An 18,801-nucleotide genomic window follows, 5' to 3' on the forward strand; every position below is an offset into this window, starting at 1 on the left:
GATGCATCATACAAGCTTATCCACAACAAACCAAAGTGTGTTGCATGAATCACATTGAGCCAAGAATTTCACCACCGAATCAAATGACGTAATGCACTCGCGAAAGATTAGATCAACAACAAAATAACAAATTTCGAACAAACTTGACTCACTTCCATTCATCCAAAAAACTTTCAGATTTCATCATTATCCATCAAATTACAATTACAAAACAAAAGGAAAGAATACGTATGAGAATAAATAGAAATTCAAAATTCTTTTGTATTTTCATTTCATTCGCATTCATACCACCTTTACTTTTAATTATTATTTTAATTAATTATTTAAACGAATCTATGAGAATTTGTTTACCTTTTTCTTTTTCACATATTTCTAATAAAGCTCATCAACATTTATCTTGTCAATCAAAATCAAAATATTCAACAAATCAAATAAATAGACCTTATTCAACAAATTTAAAAGGTATAATGGCTGATTTACCCATTTCAAATGGGAATGGGAATGGTAATAATCACGAAGGTAAACTAGCTGTATTTCTAACTACACAAAAACAAAATTTCTTAAATGATTTGAAAAAAGGTGATGGTAAAGGATGGACTGTTTTCATGGGTAATGAAGCTGGAGGTAAGCAAATTATCATATATACCAATGATATATATCAATCTGATTGAAATTATTATAGATCTCGACTCTATAGCTTCTTCAATAGGAAACGCATACCTTGCATCAACTTTCAATTTGAAGAAAACAATTCCACTTATTCTTACACCTCAAAAACTCATGTCACTTCGACCTGAAAATTTATTAGCTTTAAAATTATCTTCAATTCCAATAAATTCTTTACTTCATTCAGAACAATTACCTATACCTACGACTGAATTATCTTCTAAAGGTGTCGAATTCGGTTTAGTAGATCATAATAGATTATTACCACAATTTGGAGGTGGTAAAGTTAGTTCAATAATTGATCATCATGACGACGAACATGCTCATACCGATGCTGAAGTTAGAGAAATTACAACACCTACAGGAAGTTGCGCTTCATTAGTTACGAAATATTTCCAAACAAAATGGAAAGATACTTTGAATTCTTCGCCAAGCGAAAGTATTCCAGCTGAATTAGCTACATTACTATTATCTTCTATTTTAATCGATACTACTGGTCTCAAACCTGGTCGAAAAGCAACTTTGGATGATTATGCCTCTGCATCTTTCCTATATCCTTTATCTACCCTCGACTCGGCTAAATTCCCAACTAATGGTGATGCTGACGGAGGATTGGTTGAATTCTCAACAGATGGATCAAATATACCCCAAGACTTAATTACTCTTACCGAGGCTCTGCAAGATACTAAGATGGACGTATCAAATTTGACTACATCCGAACTACTCTTAAGAGATTATAAAGAGTATTCATTACCAACTTCTTCATCTTCTTACCCTACTCTGAAAGTTGGATTATCAACTGTCCCACTAGGACTTAAGAAATGGTTATCAAAGGAAACTAATGGATTTGACAGTTTTTTAGAAGCAGTTGATGAATATATGGCAGATAAGACTTTAGATATAGAAGGAATATTGACTTCGTTTAATAATGGAGAAGGTAAACATAAAAGAGAATTAGCTTTTATAGTAAGATCAGGAGGTGTGATTAAAACTACTCAAGAAGCTAAAAAAATATTAGAAGAATTGAAAGTTGGATTAGAAGGTAGTAGTGATTTGTTGAATTTGAGTAAATGGGATAAAGATAATAAAGGTTCAACAAGTGCTTGGGAATCACATGGAGATGTTGTTTTGATTTGGAAGCAGGGTAATGCGAAAAGTACAAGGAAGCAAGTCGCTCCTTTACTTGTGAGTCATTTTGCTGCATTTCGTCATCGCTGATCTGTTTGTTAATGCTGATCTTATCCGATGACACTCAGCGAGATGTCGTAGCCAAGCTTGTTTAGATAAAATGTTTTTATAATCAAGGTACTGTCATAGATGCTGTTATATATCTCTTGGGACTATGCATACCTCAATTTGTTTGCTAACGTTTCATGAGTTCTATATTTACAACAACCACACAGCGTATCCGTATGAAAGTCCCGCTCATTCCTTATTCACCCTTTGCAATTTCCTTCTCGTCGATTGAATTGGCTAACACGCATACACTATGCTATGAAATCACATTCTGATTGATGTCCTCCTTGTCTTACCCAATCTGCTTTCTGACATTCTCTAGAACAGTATTTAGCCCAAACACAGTGTTTGCAATTTATAGTAGGTGGCGAAAGTCGAAAGTTCATACACCTATCAATCGGTATAAGATCAATCATTAGCTTGTAACTCTTCATTATAATTTCAACCATTTTAGGCAAGTGCTTGATGAATGAACTTACCATCTACAAACTTCTTTTCCACCCCATTTATCACATATCTCTTTATTTGGTCTATTTCTATTAAACCATTCTTCTCTAGTTATTCTATGAAATAATTGAGGTTTATTATAAATATTATTAGTTTCATGACTAAATTTTAAACCATTTTTAATGCAAAGATGCAATGAAGCTTCATTTCCTATTGTTGGATCCGACTTTTTTTTTTTTTTTTCCAAAAAATCAAAAGTTAGCATTATTAAAAAAAAGGGAGGGAAAATATTGTTAGGGAAAATGGTAAAAACTAACAGCTACACTATTACAACCAATTTCTTCAATACTAAATCTTAAAACTTCTTCAAATGCTTCAGACATTATACTTTGACCCCATAATTGTGGATGTATTTCATAAAACATTTTTCCTTCAATTTCATATTTCTTAAACTCTTCAAATGTTGGTTGAGTATAAATTTCCCCTTTTTTAGGTAAGAATGAAGGAGCTTCAGAAGGCCAAGTTAAAGAAATTGCAATATTCCCTTTTAATTGATTTAATCAGCTGAAACGGTTTTCAACAACAGTGTGTGAATACAATTCTTAATTTACCTAAATATCCATCCGCATTTTGTATTCTATTACTAATTTTAAGCTGACCTGGATCTTTTATTTGAAGTGTTGAAGGATCTAATGCTGTTATAGCAAATATGTAATCGTCTCTTCCTTTCGTACCTCGTATGTTTGATACCCTCGGTATGCTAAGGGATTTAGGGAATTAGCTATTGACTAATTGGCAGATTGAGATGAGACATACCTCGAACGTATATATCTGTTCAAGAAGGATTCTTTGATATCGTTAAGACCAGGCGAGCCGTACCTATCACAAAAAGTCAATCAGCCATTCTCAACCAAAATGTGCGGGTCTTTCAGCTGACAATTGTGTTTTCTGCACAATGGGTTCGGTTTTTATTCTCCTTATTCCCGTCAGATCACTAATTTCCACTTGTCTTAATCTCAAACGAGGAGTGACCAATTCCATCTTCTTACAACTTGGTGTACGGAAGGTATTCAATATATCTTTGGACTAATGGATGGTATACGTCAGCTAACCATCCCATATACGTAGTGTTCAGCTTACTTTATCGTTCAACAATCCCCAAGCAGGTAAAGAGTAAGTCTGGGTTCCTTTCACCAGTTCCTTCTCCCATCTTTCGGTCTCTTCAAAAGTTTCGGGAGCGGGAGGAGGTATCTCATCTGGTATTTTACCTTCATTTGGCTTTATGTTGGAGGTTTTCTACTTGATGACATTAGCTCATATCTCGATAGATATACATTGAGTATCGACTGACTTTAGCCTTTGATTTCTTTTTTTTCTTTTTCTTCTTATTCTTTCCTTCTAGCTCGCCATTAGCAATTTCACCGTTCTCATCCGAACTACCATCATTATGATCTACATTGATGTGACTTCCATCTACCTCTTTGATCAATGCGTCCACCAAATCTTGAGCTCCTTCAACTTTGTCCATGGTGCTGCTGTGAGGCTGTTATCCGATTCAGTTCAGCCTATCCCACAGACAGCTTGCTTTATATATGATTTGACGTTATAAGCAGAGTTGTAAAGTTGGCTTCTTTCCTTTGTTGTTCCTTTGTCCATTTTTTCCAACATATCCTCGCTTTATTGTATGGAGCCCCGCAAAAACACGTGACCTTGTAAACTAGTTATACGGGCCGGTTGGAATGTACAGTCAGATATTGAGATAATCACGAGGGAGAAAAGAGAGATCCATCTAATTAATCTATTTTTGGCCAACCCTCAATTACCTAGAAGATCTTAGTACTAATTGACTATGGATATCGTGAAGGAGGTACGGTAAACGATCATGTGCCAAGAATGACAAGATCTTTAGCTTATTTTGTAGTCGGCCCGTTGACGGCTCAAAGTGGAGGTTGTCCGTTGTTTTAGTGTAATGTTCGAGCAGAATAGGTATATAAAGATGAGAGTAATTTTGCTTAAGCCTCATATATAGACAACCATTACACTAAGTTGGATTGAAGAGGAGACTCAAAATGTCAAAACTCTTGATCACGTTCTTTGTTTTCCTACTTTCGTCTAATTATGTGATGGGTTGGACTAGTCCACTTGGTCCCGTTGTTGATCTAGGCTATGCAGTATGTTTTTCATCCGTTTCCGCTTCTTACTTTCTCTTCTGTATGCTGCTGATAGTATTGTGGTATAGGTCTATCTAGGAAATGATACTTTACCAGATGTAACTTTCTATGGTGGTATACCATATATACAACCTCCTTTGGGCGATTTACGATGGAGAGCTCCCGTACAACTTGATGAATCGCCTAAAAGCGATGACCAGAAATACATCGAAGATGCCAGAAATTTCGGTCCTATTTGTATTCAACAACCCGCTACGGTCGGTGTAGGAGATGAAGGTGAGTACCTGGCGCTCAATTTGTATAAATAAAGCTTAGACGGACTAATATTAATGTCATTTTGAATATATCAAGATTGTGTTACATTGAACATCTGGAAACCCACAAATGCGAAAGATGGAGATAATCTACCTGTTGTCATCTATATACATGTGAGCATTCTCAGAGCTACCATTCCTATCAAGTATGGCTGATCGATTTATATTTGCCATATAGGGCGGGGGAAATTACTACAACTCAGCACAAGGTTTTCCGATGCAAGATTGGGTAAACATCACACGTGAGTACTATTGCTGCTCACAGATCAAAATGTTATTCGTCCTTGACTTATACCATTGGAAATCAGAGGGCAATATCGTAGCGGTCAATATCCAATATCGACTCGGCCTGCTTGGCTTCTTAGCTTCTTCGAAAGTGTTGGCAGATGGTACAGCTAATGCTGGATTGTTGGACCAAAGAGCTTCCTTCGACTGGGTTAAGAGGCACATCAAAAACTTCGGCGGAGATCCGAATCACATCACCATCTCTGTGAGTCTCTTTAGGACCCCTTTCCTCTTGACTTGATGTTGACATATTGACATAGGGTGAATCTTCCGGGGGTGGTTCCGTATTAAATCATCTCATATGGCAAAACGGTACTGCTAAACAATCGTTCAATGCTGCTGTACTACAAAGTATAGGAAATGACCCTTTCCCAAAACCTGAAGTATATGAGGTGAGTCAAGTTCCTTGTCTTCGTGAAAAAAGTGAAGTTGACAAACACTGGGAATTCAGCAATGTTTCGGCAACGTTACTCAGTTTGTTGGGTGTGATCAATCAAACAATGTGATGAGCTGTTTGAGAAACACCTCGATAAGAACGCTTATTGCAGCGGTCAGTAAGTTGAACTGACCCTTGTGACGCAAGGACTTTCAGCTTATATGATTAATTGATTGTCAGACCACCGACCTCAGCCATTGTGTAAATATCTACCGATAGTCGATGGTACGAACATCGTTGATTTTCCGAGTCAGCTAGTAGCGAGAGGCCGTTTTTCCAGGTGAGTCACTAAGTCTGAACGAGTTGAGCAGAATGTTTATTACTCCAATCAGAGTTCCAATCATGGCTGGACATATGAACAACGATGGAACTACTTTCACCGGTTCTCCCGCCTCAGTCACCAATGCTTCGAGCTTATACACAGCTTTAACCTCATCAAGGTATACCAATCTCGTAGGTTCATCTCGGTCTTATCGTCGCATAATCCTCATCATAGGGTTTCCCGCTGAACCCCACGTTACGTAGTCCAATGCGACCTTCACGAAGGCTTTGAGCTACTATAACCAATCTGACTTTTCCTCGTTCTACGACTTAGCCCAAACACTAGTTGGTGATACCCAATTCACGTGCTTGGATTGGTATCTAGCTACTCAAGCTACGAAGTATGGTCAACCTGCTTATTTATTCAGATGGAACACTCCTGATCCTGTTCAACTGGCTGCTGCCCCATACAAGGGAGTAATGCATACTTCAGAGCTATACTTCTTGTTCGATGGAACCAAGTAAGCCATTCCCTGGATCATATAACGATCTTCTGAGCTAATTGTTAACAACACTAATCAGTTCGGGAGTTTCTTCTGCCAACGCTTTGAGTCAGTGGATTTTCATCTATGCATCATGAGAAAAAATCATGCTGACTGGGGATTTCTGAATAGCTACTTTCCGCCCATTCAACGCTACAGAACAACAACTCTCCAATGAAGGAGTATCGTACTGGACATCTTTCAGCAGAGCATACGATCCTTCAACTTATAAATATTCAACTTCTCCTGATTGGCCAAGCCTGATTAATAATGGTACTCAGCAAAGAATTGTTCCTCAAGAAGGTAATTCAACTACATCTACTGCTACGTTTGTGGAAGATATACCCGATGAATATATGACTAGATGTACCGTAAGTTTATCGATTTCTGACTCGAGGTGACTACATTATGCTGATTAGTACGCAATCAATAGTTCTGGGCTAGTATAGGAGCTGAATTACGAATTTAGGGAAGGTTACTCAGAAATCGTAAATGCATCGTTAAGAATAATGTCTAATGTTACTAACACCGCAAGTATAATGGATCACTTGACCATGCAATGTCATAAACATGGTTCTATGACAAACGCACTAACGTCGCATCACCCCCGAGATTCCTCAAGCAGGATGAATATATTCTCAGCAGGATCAGAGTACTCAACGAAGCCCATGTTTTTTCTTGTAATTTCTTGTAATTCTCGATGCAAGTTTGGATATTCTCGCGGGCCTTTTTTACCTTTGTCAGCTCACTACTATAATTATTGAGCAATTCGTCGAGTTTTCCATGATCGTTCCCTGACTTGGCTATGTCAAGCGTTTTGCTTCACTGAGTAGCTTCAATCTGGAAATCCGTAACATCAGATATTCCAATCTGGTTTTCTAGATTAGGCAATTTTCTACCATCACTTGCATTTTGTCATTCAATGATTGCTCGAATTCATAAGGAAAAGAACCTTACAATCCATTCGTCGAGCTCCAACATGAAGTATCGAAGAGCTTATCTCCTACCCAGCTCAAGGACTAACCTTTTCATGGGTCATTCTTTGGAACTCTTTCGACAACTCATGATGAGCGGTATAGGATTGAGGGATTTGTGCCAAGAACTCAGATGCCTTTGAAGTTTCGACACGGTATCATCGAGTCATACGTCCCCAATAATGTCATTGGTTTCACCCTCCGTCGAGACAACGTCGGATGACTACACTGAAGACATCTAATCAAAGTACGGTATCTATCCGCCACTCATTGAGCAAAATTCATATTCTGAGACAGAATGGGGGCAAAGTAAAAGCTGTATCAATGGAGCATTCCGAGGAACTGACACTCGCATTCTATCAATTTTGAGTCGATCCATCAAGTACCTACATAGTAACCTCTGTATCGCCAAAAATGATATAAGAACGAAGAAAGGAGAAATCCCTTGTGATGCATACTACCTATTTCGTCATCGTAAGTTGGAAATCCTTTCTTATAACATCTTGGCCTCGATAACTCGATAAAAGACTCGGTCCAGACCTGCTTGAGATCGACTCGAATTTGGCTACAAATAGAGGAGATAGTGTCACCGTTCAAGGCACTATGTAGAGACTTCCGAAATCCTTTCAAATCGAGTCGAAAAAAATGCCGGATCATAGCATACACAAAGTATCGTCAGGATTCGTCCTTTGATACAAAGTCTGCGCGTCATAGTTGACGCAAGAGAGGTCTTCGAATAGCGACGATCCATTCAATATGTGCTTCCATAGTTCTTTTCATGCATTTTGACTCGATTCGCCTTTCTGGGAGAGTCTTAGGCCCTCTTTCTCACAGCGGCAAGGCCCCTAGTAAAAGATATATAAAGCTTGTTTTTGAGGTATGACTTGTTTTCTGCTCTTTCAACAAGCCTGAACGAACCCTCTTATCATACGCAGCATACATCTGGCGAAATGAGTCAGCTTTCCGGACATTATCAAGATACTTGGCCTGGGGAGACCGGCACATCGGTCTCAGACACAGTTCCCGATACATATCACTCTGGCCCTCCAGGGCTCACAGTTGAAAGTGTTTCTCTTCATTCATTGAAGGAGTCGGGAGCAGCCAACTTCCGCGAAGAGTATACGTCTTCGTGCGAACTTAAAACTTTCACAAGAGTCGGAAATACAAGTACCTTCCGCCTTGTAGTCCCGGGCCCACCCATCGCTGCCAGTAGAGGATGGTTTCACGGAGTGTGGTCATGTCAACTGGACGTAAAGGTCCCTGATGATCATATATCATTAATAGATGGAGAACCACCTGAGTTTAGCAGACTGAGAGTTCCGGCTTTGGGTTCGACAATCAAAGCCGAGCAAACTTCAAACGAGGCTGAAAATATACATAATCTCGTAAAGCACTTTCTGTCCCAGAACCCCAATGACAAAAAAGGAAACGAATACAGCGTACACTTCCATACGCCCAAAGCCAGATACACCGCCACTGTTGATTGCGATCTACAGGATCACAGCTATTCGTATTTTGATGACAAAGGGAAAGAGCATGGTGTAGTGAGACGAGATGCTCAGGCCACTGTTATTTTGTGCATAGTAGGTGATTCTAAGGTGCTTGATGCCGCAATACGATCTTCAAAAGATTCATCTCACGCTACGGGATCAGGTCCATCCGTGATTGATCCAGGGAGGGGCAATAGTTCAAATCTACCAGAACTCTGGGGTGCCTACGATCAAGGTCATGCCCCACCAGTCGGATCGTATCAAGAATTCAGCCATCCTGATATATCGGCTACACCTGATGCCTCCCGTCAACTATCTGGTCTACAGGACCCTCTTGCCATTCCTCCAGGAAATTACGACGACCAAACAATGCCCGTGAACAATAGCGGCATGCAAGCACAGTACCAATTATTCGATACTCCAGGAAGATTTCAGTACCAACGCACTCATGATAGCACTACGAACCAAGCGATGTTTTTCCAGCAACCTTCTGCCGCGATCGGATCTTTCGATATTTCATCCCATCTTCTGGCATCAGGTTCATCCGAATTCAACCAGGCGTTCAATACGGGAACAGGGGTCGGCATTCCGTGGAATTCAGAAGGACTATATCAATTCGATCCAAACTATGCCAATTCAGCCATTCAGCCGTCGTTGGCCCAATCAAATGACTCCTGGCTGCGAAGTCCCCCTGAGAATGAGGATCAGTCCTCTGTTGATCAATACCAAGAATGGATGAATTATGGGAATGAAGCTGGGGATGAATCCACGAGATAGGCAGGACATGATTGCAATAACATTCCTCTCCGCAGATCCGCTCTTTGGTCCTTTATTTCCCTTTATGATACTCAAACCATTTGGGTGGGAATTTCACTTCTACGTATTTGAATATCTGATCTCATAACCAAGTGCGATGCATATGATGATCTGAGAAATTTAGCCGCACGCTCCATGCGTATAGGAATATTTCTTCAGTAGGGGTATCTACAATTCTGATACTTGGCCATTTCCGGTCTACCAACCTGGGCATCGATGGAGAGCTAGCATGAAGAGCTAGCATGACCGTTCATAATGATAAAGGTAAAAGTTGATTGAGCAGAATGGGTAGGTAGGGGTATGGAACGGACGGAATGTGGGCTTGCGGATCTGCGCATGCGACAGTCCTCAAATCAGGTGCCACAACATATGATCACTCGGGCTTGAAGAGATAGATCAGCGCAAAACTAGACCCTCACGTTTGTCAAATAACAATATATCAGGAGTAGCCTGCAGAGCATATCAGGTGAATTGGGATTTGAGGAGAAATGACGGACTTGCAAATCTAGAGATCTCATTTTGAACGGACTTGAGGTGTCAAAGAACCTTTCTCAGTTCTGACACCTCCTTGTCAGTCTAAGAATGAATGAAGATTCATACATACATCCAACCATCAAAGTCCCTTCTTTGATCTGACAGGCCTATAATCATATTTTGACATTCTCAGTCTTTTCCGCTAATTCATCCACCTTTTCACCTTCCTCTTTCACCATATCATCACCTTTTATAGCTTTTACTTCATCTTCAGCTTCATCAATATCTGCACCTTTTGGTGCTTCTTCTTCATCATCATCTCCCTCAACTTTATACAAGTATCCTTCAATCCAGCCTGAAACCTCTTCTTTACCTTCTCCAGCGAAGATCGATTCAGCAAATGCATCTCGTTTATTGGCATTTGTTTGCTATGGCATTTTATAAGGATCAGCATGCGTCCACATTGTTCAAAGTTTCCATTATGTGCAGATGATTGAACAAGTTGACAAGATATGCTGATGAACGGATCAACTTATGTGACTCACTTTGAGTAAAGGTAATCCACCGCCCTGTTCTTCCGGTATCTCAACTAATGCCTTAACACAAGCTACATGATTATTCGATATGGCCCAATGAAGTGGTGGTGATCCAGCTTCGTTCGTCCGTGATAAGAGGTCTTTGGGTATGAGAGGGATTAGATAGTTCAAAACATCTAGGGGTTCACGCACGATGTCAGCTTCAACTTGAAATGTCACTGTTACTGGAAACTGCAAGAACAACGAACCGGCATGACCATTTCCACAGCACATATGTAAAACAGTATTGCCCCTTTCATCTATCGCATTCCCTAAAGGCTCATTCCCGAACTTCTCTACAAACTCTTTCAATTCATCTAATTCGCCATATCGAGAGGACAGCAGAACTTCTTCAAAAGCTTCGGATGTGGGCGTTGGTCTCGACATTTCACCTGAGTGTACTTTTTTTTCAAGCTTTGTTCTGTATTCTTCTCGTAAGTGCAAAATGATTGACTAAAATGATGCTATTACAGAGGAATTATCATGGCAGGCTTTCAACTTTTTCAAGAGGACTTTGCGTTTTTCCACGTGGATGGGTGGCAAATCTTGTGAAATCGTCACGTGATCGAGTTGACTGTATTATGGTTCCTGGTAATGTACGGTGATTATCGTCATCGAGGATCGATAAGTATTTGACTCCTCCATATTATAATTTCAAGCCATATTGAGCAATATACTGGAATAACAAGCTCGACATGTCGAGAACTGGCATAAGGACTTCGTGATTATGGCAAGAACATCCAGTAGACCAGCCAAACAGTCCCCATCGGCATCAGCAAGCGGTAACATCTTATCTTTCTTCGCTAAAACGCCTACACCTCGACGAACTTCTAGCGCGTCAAAGTATGCCGAGTCAATCAAAGTCGAAGATTCGAAACCTATCATAGCGGATAGGAAGGGTAAAGGGAAAGCAAATTCGCTGTTTGGCTCCAGCGAAGATCCCGTAGTCATCAGCGATGACGATGATATAGCACCTATTGGCACTTTTCTATCAAGTCCAACAAGTAAGAAACGGAAGTTTTCCAATGGCTCTCCATCAGCGGCCGAGGCAGGAACAATCAAGACACCTGAATTTACTAAACCACCGCCTTTTCCCGGATACCCAGAATACAAGCCACCTTCAATTTGGCCTGAAGTCATCAATACAGGCGAAGTATTCAACGTTGAAGAAGGAGATGACGATGAAGATGGTATACCCCCTTCCGATGAGGATAACAATGCAGATCAGGATCCTCAAGATGGCGATGAAGCGGAATATGATGACTCAGGGATAGATATGGATATAGATAAAAACCAACTTCTAGATCCTATCGAATCTGATACGCCAAACGGTTTAGAAATTGGTAAACAGTTTTCAGTTACAGATCTGGGTGGTATAGACCTAACGGTAGAATGGGAAGAACCCGAAGATGAAGGTATGGGTATGGAAGAAGATGGTGAAGGTGATGATGAACTCAGTGTAGCATCTGAGCCGATCGGTTCAAGGAAAGGAGCGAAAGGAAGACAGGGAGGCAAGATGACAGAATGTCCAATATGCAGAAAATCTTTGAAAGGACAGGTCAGTACAGTAAGTCGTTGTATGCCTGAATAATACAAAAGATCTGACAAGCATTCGTTCCAGGTTGCTCAACATCATATAAACACATGTTTGGACAGCTCGTCGTCCTCATCGAGAGCATCAAAGAAAGGTAAACCGATATCATCATACGCTTCTTTTTCTACTGAACCTTCTCCCTCGCCGGAACCCGAGCAACCGACTAAGGGACCCAATGCATTTTCAGTCCTGATGAGCGGGCACAAAGAGAAGGATCATTGGAAAGATGCTGAAGCTGATCTGAAGAGGGATGGCAAGCGTTTCATTGGAAGGAGGAAAGCACCCTTCTATAAGGTCAGTCTAGCTCGTTTGACTGCTAAGTGGCAACATCAATAAGCTGACGAGGTCTGCTGAAGGTTATGACAGGTATGCCAGTCGCTGTTGATGCTTTCAGATATGGTGCTATACCCAAAGTTACGGCTTACCTACTCACGTAAGCAATCATACCTTGCTAAGCAGATACATAGCTTACATGAGATATAGTCATGCGCATTCTGATCACTACACAAATTTGTCGAAAAGTTGGACGCATGGCCCGATTTACTGCTCTCAAACCACTGCAAACCTAATTGTCCATATGCTTGGAGTGGAGCCGAAATGGGTCGTAAGCCACTTATTCCCGTATTGCCCATATTGGAAGCAAGGCTGAAAAATAGTAGCACGGATTACCGGATAATATCCCTTTCGAGATGCCCAATACTGGTGGTGTCACAGTCATGCCTATCGAAGCTAATCACTGTCAGTTGAGCTTTGCGGATCAATTGGCCACAACTATCAGCTGACTTATTGTCAGGTCCCGGTTCTTCTATCTTCTTGTTCGAAGGACCGCAAACCGTTAATGCTGGTGATTCGGGCTTCCGGTCCCCGTATGTTGGAAGTAAGAAGATATTCCGATATCTACATTGCGGTGACTTTAGAGCGTAAGTCATGTGGCGGCAGATTGATTTTAGGTAATTCGCAAGCTGATCCATCTGTTTCATCAGAAATCCTAAAATGGTATTGCATCCAGCTATATCGCGAGCGCCAATACACACATGCTATCTTGACACTACTTATCTCAACCCTAAATACTGTTTTCCACCACAGCCTCAAGTTATCAATGCTTGCGCTTCACTAGCCCGAAAGATTGTCGTGGGGATGTCTGCAACCGCACCAGATTTCAAAGTTCTGGAACCTAAAGTATACATCAAAGCTGAGGAAGGACAGGAAATTAAGCCTGACCCTTCTGAATTAGCGGAAAGGTCAAAAGCTATGATGGCTTCGTGGCTAGTCAAAAAGGAGGAAAATGGCGATGTCAAGGACGAATTGAAAGATATCAATGATGTTAAGCCCAAAGGCCGGACTTTGGTAGTTATGGGAACGTACTCGATAGGAAAGGAAAGGATAGTCAAAGGTCAGTCTCTCTGCGCAACTTCTTGTTGACAAACAAGCTGAATCATTGCGCCTATACAGCTGTGGCAAAGGCTCTTGGTTCGACGATATATTGTGATCCGCGTAAAAAAGGGATATTGCTATGTCAGACTGATCCGGAGTTACATTCTCTGATTAGTGCCGATCCTGTATCTGTGAGTTGATTGTTGATTGTCTTTTCATTCGACCGCTTGACAGTTGACACGGCTTCATAGTCTCAAGTCCACCTTTTACCCCTGGGAAATATCCAGCTGGACCGAATGCAACCTTACTTAGCCAGATTACACCCCCACTTCGACAGAGTTCTAGCTTTCAGACCGACAGGATGGACTTACACTCCTCCTGCTGGTACGGATATGTTGCCAGATGTGAACACTGTGATCAAGCGGGATCAAGCTAGATGGTTTAGCGAGAGAGACTTGAAGGAGATGAGAGGGAGCTGTAGGACATTCCAGCTGTTCGGTAGGCCTATCCCTAGCTCCTCCAGAGGTTGGATTCGGCAACTCACACATTGATCCCGCGTTTAGGTGTACCGTATTCCGAACACTCCAGTTTCACGGAATTGACTTGTTTTGCACTTTCCATGCCTGGTCTAGATCTGAAGATGATCGCTACGGTGAATGTGGGGAATGAGAAGAGGTGAGTACAACTTGCGACGTACTTTCGCATAATATCACTATATTGATTCATCTGAATCTGGAAATTGCAGTCGAGCTAAAATGAAGAAATGGTAAGTCGTTCAGCTGTCCAGAATTTGTATTGAAGGATACAGTAGTTGAATGAATCATCTGAGTAGGTTCGAAAAGTGGGCTGCGGAGAAGGCACGAAGGAAAGATAAAGGATTGCCTGCTATTGTAGAATACAGGGACGAGACATTTGTGAGTTGCTGAATTATACAAATGAATTGTTTGGCTAATATTTAATGTGTGGTGCTAAAATCTAGTGGTGAACTGATAATGGCGGATTATAATGTTGTATGATCTTACTTTTCTGCTTGACACCATACTGCATCTTAGCAATTGTACCATACCTCTGCATTCAATCAACATCTACATATAACCCCATGAATATAGTATGTATATAATGACGATAATTCAGCGTGACTCTCGGTGGCACCATGGGTTACTACCTATCATCATTTCGTGGATACTGTGTCCCATGCCTCCGAGGCGCGGTCAGGCCTCGGTCATGCAACGTGCATCGATGTTGTACTCTTCAAGCCAGACTCTTGCTTGAGCCATACATGAAGAAAATGCACTATGCATATTGCAATTGGCAGACCATTGCACGCGTACCCACACTATCTTAAAGCGTACGCGTAGAAGGATGATTTCAGTTTGACTCCGGTTGATCTACTTTTGCGTCATCTTTAAGGCGATAACCGGATGAGTAAGAATTTCAATTTACCTTACACTTTGGCAGATCTTTCTTTATCTGTAATGTATCCCCTTTGACTCGATCTTTTTGCAGCAAACTCATGCAAGAATCAGTCAACTTGAGGAAGATACGCTTTTGCCATACTCAGCTGAAACAACACGACTTAGAGTTTACTTATATTCAACTACCCAAGCGTCATGTCAATGTTAGATCGTTTGAGAATGAGAAGAGCATCATTCAAAGATTCACCATCGTCCACACCTTCTTCTTCATCATCATCATCAACAACAACTTCTCCTGGTTCTGGTACTTACTTCACACCAAATAAAGTTCCATTACCGTATGAAAACCCCGATAAGAATGGAATAAATTGGTTATTTGCTTTACCTGATGAATTATTAGAAAGGGTTTTTGTAGGGTTAGATCGAATTACTATTAGTAGATCATTTCGGGTGAGCAAACCATTGCGTAGCATCTAAGCCATATAAACTATGGAACACTGATCGTACTGAGCATCTCCATTGTAAATAGGTATGTAAAAGAATAAATGAATTACTCAATAACTCAATACCGATTTCTTTATCATACACACTACAGTGCAATTCACTAAAACTGAATCCTTACTCATTATTACCTTTGATTGAAAAGCCATCTCATATACCACCTTCAAAAGCTCAACTACTCTATACATTGAAAGAACGTTTGACTAGACTTAGGAATTTCAAAGCGAAATCGAAAAATTCAGTTAAATTCAAAGAATCTGAGGGAAGATTATATGAATATCTTGAAGGTGTTTTACTTAGAAATGTTCCTCCTTCTGATGATTTTGTACATACTGGAAGAGCAATAGGTAAAGAAGTAGCTGTATATGAACTTGGAAAAGGAAATGAATGGGAAGATATAAATGAAACAATCACAGATGAATCAAGTTTTCAACAAAATGATATACCAGTAGAAGTTGAAGAATCTGAAGCAGATGAATATTTTGAAGAAGATCAATTAGTTAATGATATTAGAAAAACTCATAAATTCGATTTTGATATGCAAGATTTCGCAGTTGATCCAGGACAAGATTTATTTGTAGTTGCAGAAGTTAGACATCCTGCTCATAGACAATTTTCATTACATTTACATCTTTTAACTTTATCTACATTTCAACCTCATCCTAAAGCTGCTAAACATATATTAGATTGGCCAGTTAATTTAGTTACTAGAATATCTTCTTTAGGTTTTCAAATTTGTGATGATGGTTTATATGTTTTGAGAAATAATAATGGAGGTGCTAAAGATCATTTAGTTGGTTGGCAATGGACTACTGGACGAATGGCAGTAGTGAGTTTGTCTTACAATCCACGACAGTATTTGACTAATTCCGCTTGTATCGCATAGACCCTTAAACCACCAGCAGTAGCAACTTTTGAATCTTTTATACTACTTACTCCCACTTCTTTCCTCATTCCAAGCGTTCGAACAAGGTTACAACCAAATTCAGTAATTCAAGATGACTTAGCAGATCCAAGAGATTTACTTTTTTCACATCATTTACACATTTATGCATTCCCACCATTTTCATCAACTCAACCAAAAGAAGGAGAATCTATTCCTCCAGCACATACTCCAACTCAAATAGCTATAATTGATTTACCTGAATTTGAAATTGATTTAGAAGAAGATTTACCACCACCAAGATTAACAATTCGTACAGATCCTCCACCTAGACATACATTTCCTCAATATCCTATTGAAAATATTCAACAATTTGTACCTGATCCAACAAGTGGAATAATTATCATTGAGTTTTATTGTCAACCGCTTCAAAATCATACTAAACCTCATTTCGTACTTTTCTCACTTAAGAAAACATTTGCAGCTTATTTACCTGCTCCAACAAGTCCTTTGCTTTTACAAGCTTTTCCACGGCCTGCACCTGTTATAAAGTGGGAATCTATTGCGCCGAAAGTGAGGTTCATCGGACCTGATGAGCCAGAACCATGTAAGTAATAATGTTTTCAGAAGACAACCAAAGCTCGGTTTGGCCAAAATGCAAAGATAGCTAATTATGTTATTTCTTTAGCTTGGGTATGTTATGTTTACGGATCAAGATACGTTTCTCCATATCCACACGAATCAGATATGTCAACTTCAATAAGGTTATATGATTTCGATCCATTGAGAGTGAGAAAAGAACTATATTCAAGAAAAAATAGCGGTTTTGTAGGAGTTGAACCTCAATCACCTAGAGGAATTGTAAAACGATTAATGTTTGGTTTATCAACTTCTACTACCCCATTATCTTCTCCTGGTAAATCAACTACAAATAAAGAAGAGACTAAATATGATGGAGATAAAGATGGTATTCATTTGATTACTGAAGAAACTATTCTTAAAAAGAAATCACCATTAAAATATGAAATTAAAACTGGAAAAGAATTACCATTTATCTTTAGTGAAAATAAAGTTGATGGATTGGTGGAAACTGTTGTTTTGGATGGAGAGAGATTGATCATTTTTGATGTGAGTTGTAATGAAACGAATAGGAGTGATATTCGAATCAAGGCTAATGTTTTTCGGTAGTATCAGAACGATGAGGAAATTATGGAGATTTTGGATTTTTAGACTGATTGGCTGTTTTCTGACATCTTGGTGGGACTAGTATGAAATGCACCCGTGTTGTACAACATTGTCTTGAGTTTTCTATATACAATTACTTCAAATGTCCGAGCAAGTCGAATAATATTTTGATTCTATTTATAAACTACAAAATGTTATATGATATTACCCATTTTAATATATTCTACACCTTGTTCTTTTCCAGTACTTCCAAATTTCCAAAAAGTATTTTCATCTAAAATAATCATACCACATTTTTCATAAAATTTTAATTGTTCTTTACGAGCATCAAAATGTAATAAAATTTTTTCATTATTTGAATATTTTTGTTTTAAAATTTCAATACAATTTAAAAACATCTTTTTTCCAATTGATTTATTTTGTAATTTTGAAAAGATTGCAAATTTATGTAATTGATATTGAATTTTGATATATTTTATATTTAGATATGATTCTTTAACTAAAGTTAATATTCCTATTGGTTCCTTTTCATTTATATATTCATCTTCAATTTCATTGAATAATTCTAAAGATAATTGTATAGATGATGAATTACTTTCAATAGAATTTAAAAAACATCCTAAATGAATTGTATTTTCATTAAAATCATATGAAGGTATTAATTGTTTTTCTAATGGTATTGTAGGCCATAATATTAATTTACGTAGATTTATTGTTTGTTCAGGTTTTATAAATTCAAAAGAAATCCATAATTCTTTTGAGTTGGGGCCAGGAGACGTCATAATATTGGGTGTTTCGTTGCTACCCGAATATGATGAAGATAAATTAAACATTTGGGCTGAACGTCCGACGACACATCTGACAGAGGCCTTCCTGTGTCTACTCAAATGTTGCTAGACTACTGAAGCTGTTCTTTACATACCTACATTTCGTTATCTCGGTCGTTTACATGACATTATCACGTGATGTTAAAGCAAACATTCCGTGCCTGAATGAGAATGATTAATATTAATTCACGACGCGTTAGGTTGATGTAATCTAATCGACTAATTGCTGATATTTTGATATTTTGAGTGTCATACTATTTTCATCACTGCTGCCGTCATCTGTACTTTCAACTTACTCCCACTACCACTCTCTCTCCCTCACCGTCATTTCGAGC

At 39.2% G+C, this 18,801-nt stretch overlaps 8 protein-coding genes across 8 annotated transcripts; 5 read left to right on the forward strand and 3 right to left on the reverse strand.

Annotated features, from left to right (window-relative positions):
* Positions 1-230: 230 nt before the first annotated feature.
* On the forward strand, positions 231-1,949 carry I206_107593 (uncharacterized protein; the record flags this gene model as incomplete). The annotated part of the gene is made up of 3 exons (XM_019157638.1): positions 231-624; positions 683-1,851; positions 1,923-1,949. The coding sequence occupies 3 exons, from the start codon at positions 231-233 to the stop codon at positions 1,947-1,949; spliced, it is 1,590 nt and encodes a 529-aa protein (XP_019009278.1).
* Positions 1,950-2,153: 204 nt separating this feature from the next.
* Positions 2,154-3,877, reverse strand: I206_107594 (uncharacterized protein; the record flags this gene model as incomplete). The annotated part of the gene is made up of 8 exons (XM_019157639.1): positions 2,154-2,292; positions 2,382-2,575; positions 2,667-2,893; positions 2,961-3,070; positions 3,166-3,228; positions 3,287-3,435; positions 3,490-3,645; positions 3,701-3,877. 8 exons carry the CDS (start codon positions 3,875-3,877, stop codon positions 2,154-2,156), a joined length of 1,215 nt encoding a protein of 404 aa, XP_019009279.1.
* A 541-nt stretch (positions 3,878-4,418) lies between these two features.
* On the forward strand, positions 4,419-6,827 carry I206_107595 (uncharacterized protein; the record flags this gene model as incomplete). Its single annotated transcript, XM_019157640.1, has 13 exons — positions 4,419-4,520; positions 4,589-4,796; positions 4,872-4,948; positions 5,013-5,076; positions 5,143-5,324; positions 5,380-5,511; positions 5,571-5,673; positions 5,736-5,835; positions 5,888-6,008; positions 6,081-6,337; positions 6,399-6,427; positions 6,491-6,729; positions 6,792-6,827. 13 exons carry the CDS (start codon positions 4,419-4,421, stop codon positions 6,825-6,827), a joined length of 1,650 nt encoding a protein of 549 aa, XP_019009280.1.
* Positions 6,828-8,282: 1,455 nt separating this feature from the next.
* Positions 8,283-9,599, forward strand: I206_107596 (uncharacterized protein; the record flags this gene model as incomplete). The annotated part of the gene is made up of 1 exon (XM_019157641.1): positions 8,283-9,599. One exon carries the CDS (start codon positions 8,283-8,285, stop codon positions 9,597-9,599), a length of 1,317 nt encoding a protein of 438 aa, XP_019009281.1.
* Positions 9,600-10,285: 686 nt separating this feature from the next.
* I206_107597 (uncharacterized protein) lies at positions 10,286-11,074 on the reverse strand (the record flags this gene model as incomplete). The annotated part of the gene is made up of 3 exons (XM_019157642.1): positions 10,286-10,540; positions 10,658-10,824; positions 10,897-11,074. The coding sequence occupies 3 exons, from the start codon at positions 11,072-11,074 to the stop codon at positions 10,286-10,288; spliced, it is 600 nt and encodes a 199-aa protein (XP_019009282.1).
* A 340-nt stretch (positions 11,075-11,414) lies between these two features.
* I206_107598 (uncharacterized protein) lies at positions 11,415-14,640 on the forward strand (the record flags this gene model as incomplete). The annotated part of the gene is made up of 13 exons (XM_019157643.1): positions 11,415-12,254; positions 12,309-12,575; positions 12,638-12,714; positions 12,765-12,885; positions 12,941-13,019; positions 13,075-13,201; positions 13,265-13,674; positions 13,734-13,846; positions 13,907-14,153; positions 14,219-14,330; positions 14,401-14,421; positions 14,488-14,569; positions 14,635-14,640. The coding sequence occupies 13 exons, from the start codon at positions 11,415-11,417 to the stop codon at positions 14,638-14,640; spliced, it is 2,502 nt and encodes an 833-aa protein (XP_019009283.1).
* Positions 14,641-15,265: 625 nt separating this feature from the next.
* On the forward strand, positions 15,266-17,684 carry I206_107599 (uncharacterized protein; the record flags this gene model as incomplete). The annotated part of the gene is made up of 5 exons (XM_019157644.1): positions 15,266-15,520; positions 15,600-16,400; positions 16,458-17,061; positions 17,143-17,582; positions 17,643-17,684. The coding sequence occupies 5 exons, from the start codon at positions 15,266-15,268 to the stop codon at positions 17,682-17,684; spliced, it is 2,142 nt and encodes a 713-aa protein (XP_019009284.1).
* A 149-nt stretch (positions 17,685-17,833) lies between these two features.
* On the reverse strand, positions 17,834-18,421 carry I206_107600 (uncharacterized protein; the record flags this gene model as incomplete). Its single annotated transcript, XM_019157645.1, has 1 exon — positions 17,834-18,421. One exon carries the CDS (start codon positions 18,419-18,421, stop codon positions 17,834-17,836), a length of 588 nt encoding a protein of 195 aa, XP_019009285.1.
* Positions 18,422-18,801: the final 380 nt, after the last annotated feature.

This window comes from Kwoniella pini, chromosome 11 (genome assembly GCF_000512605.2).
Source record: "Kwoniella pini CBS 10737 chromosome 11, complete sequence".
NCBI lineage: Eukaryota > Fungi > Basidiomycota > Tremellomycetes > Tremellales > Cryptococcaceae > Kwoniella > Kwoniella pini.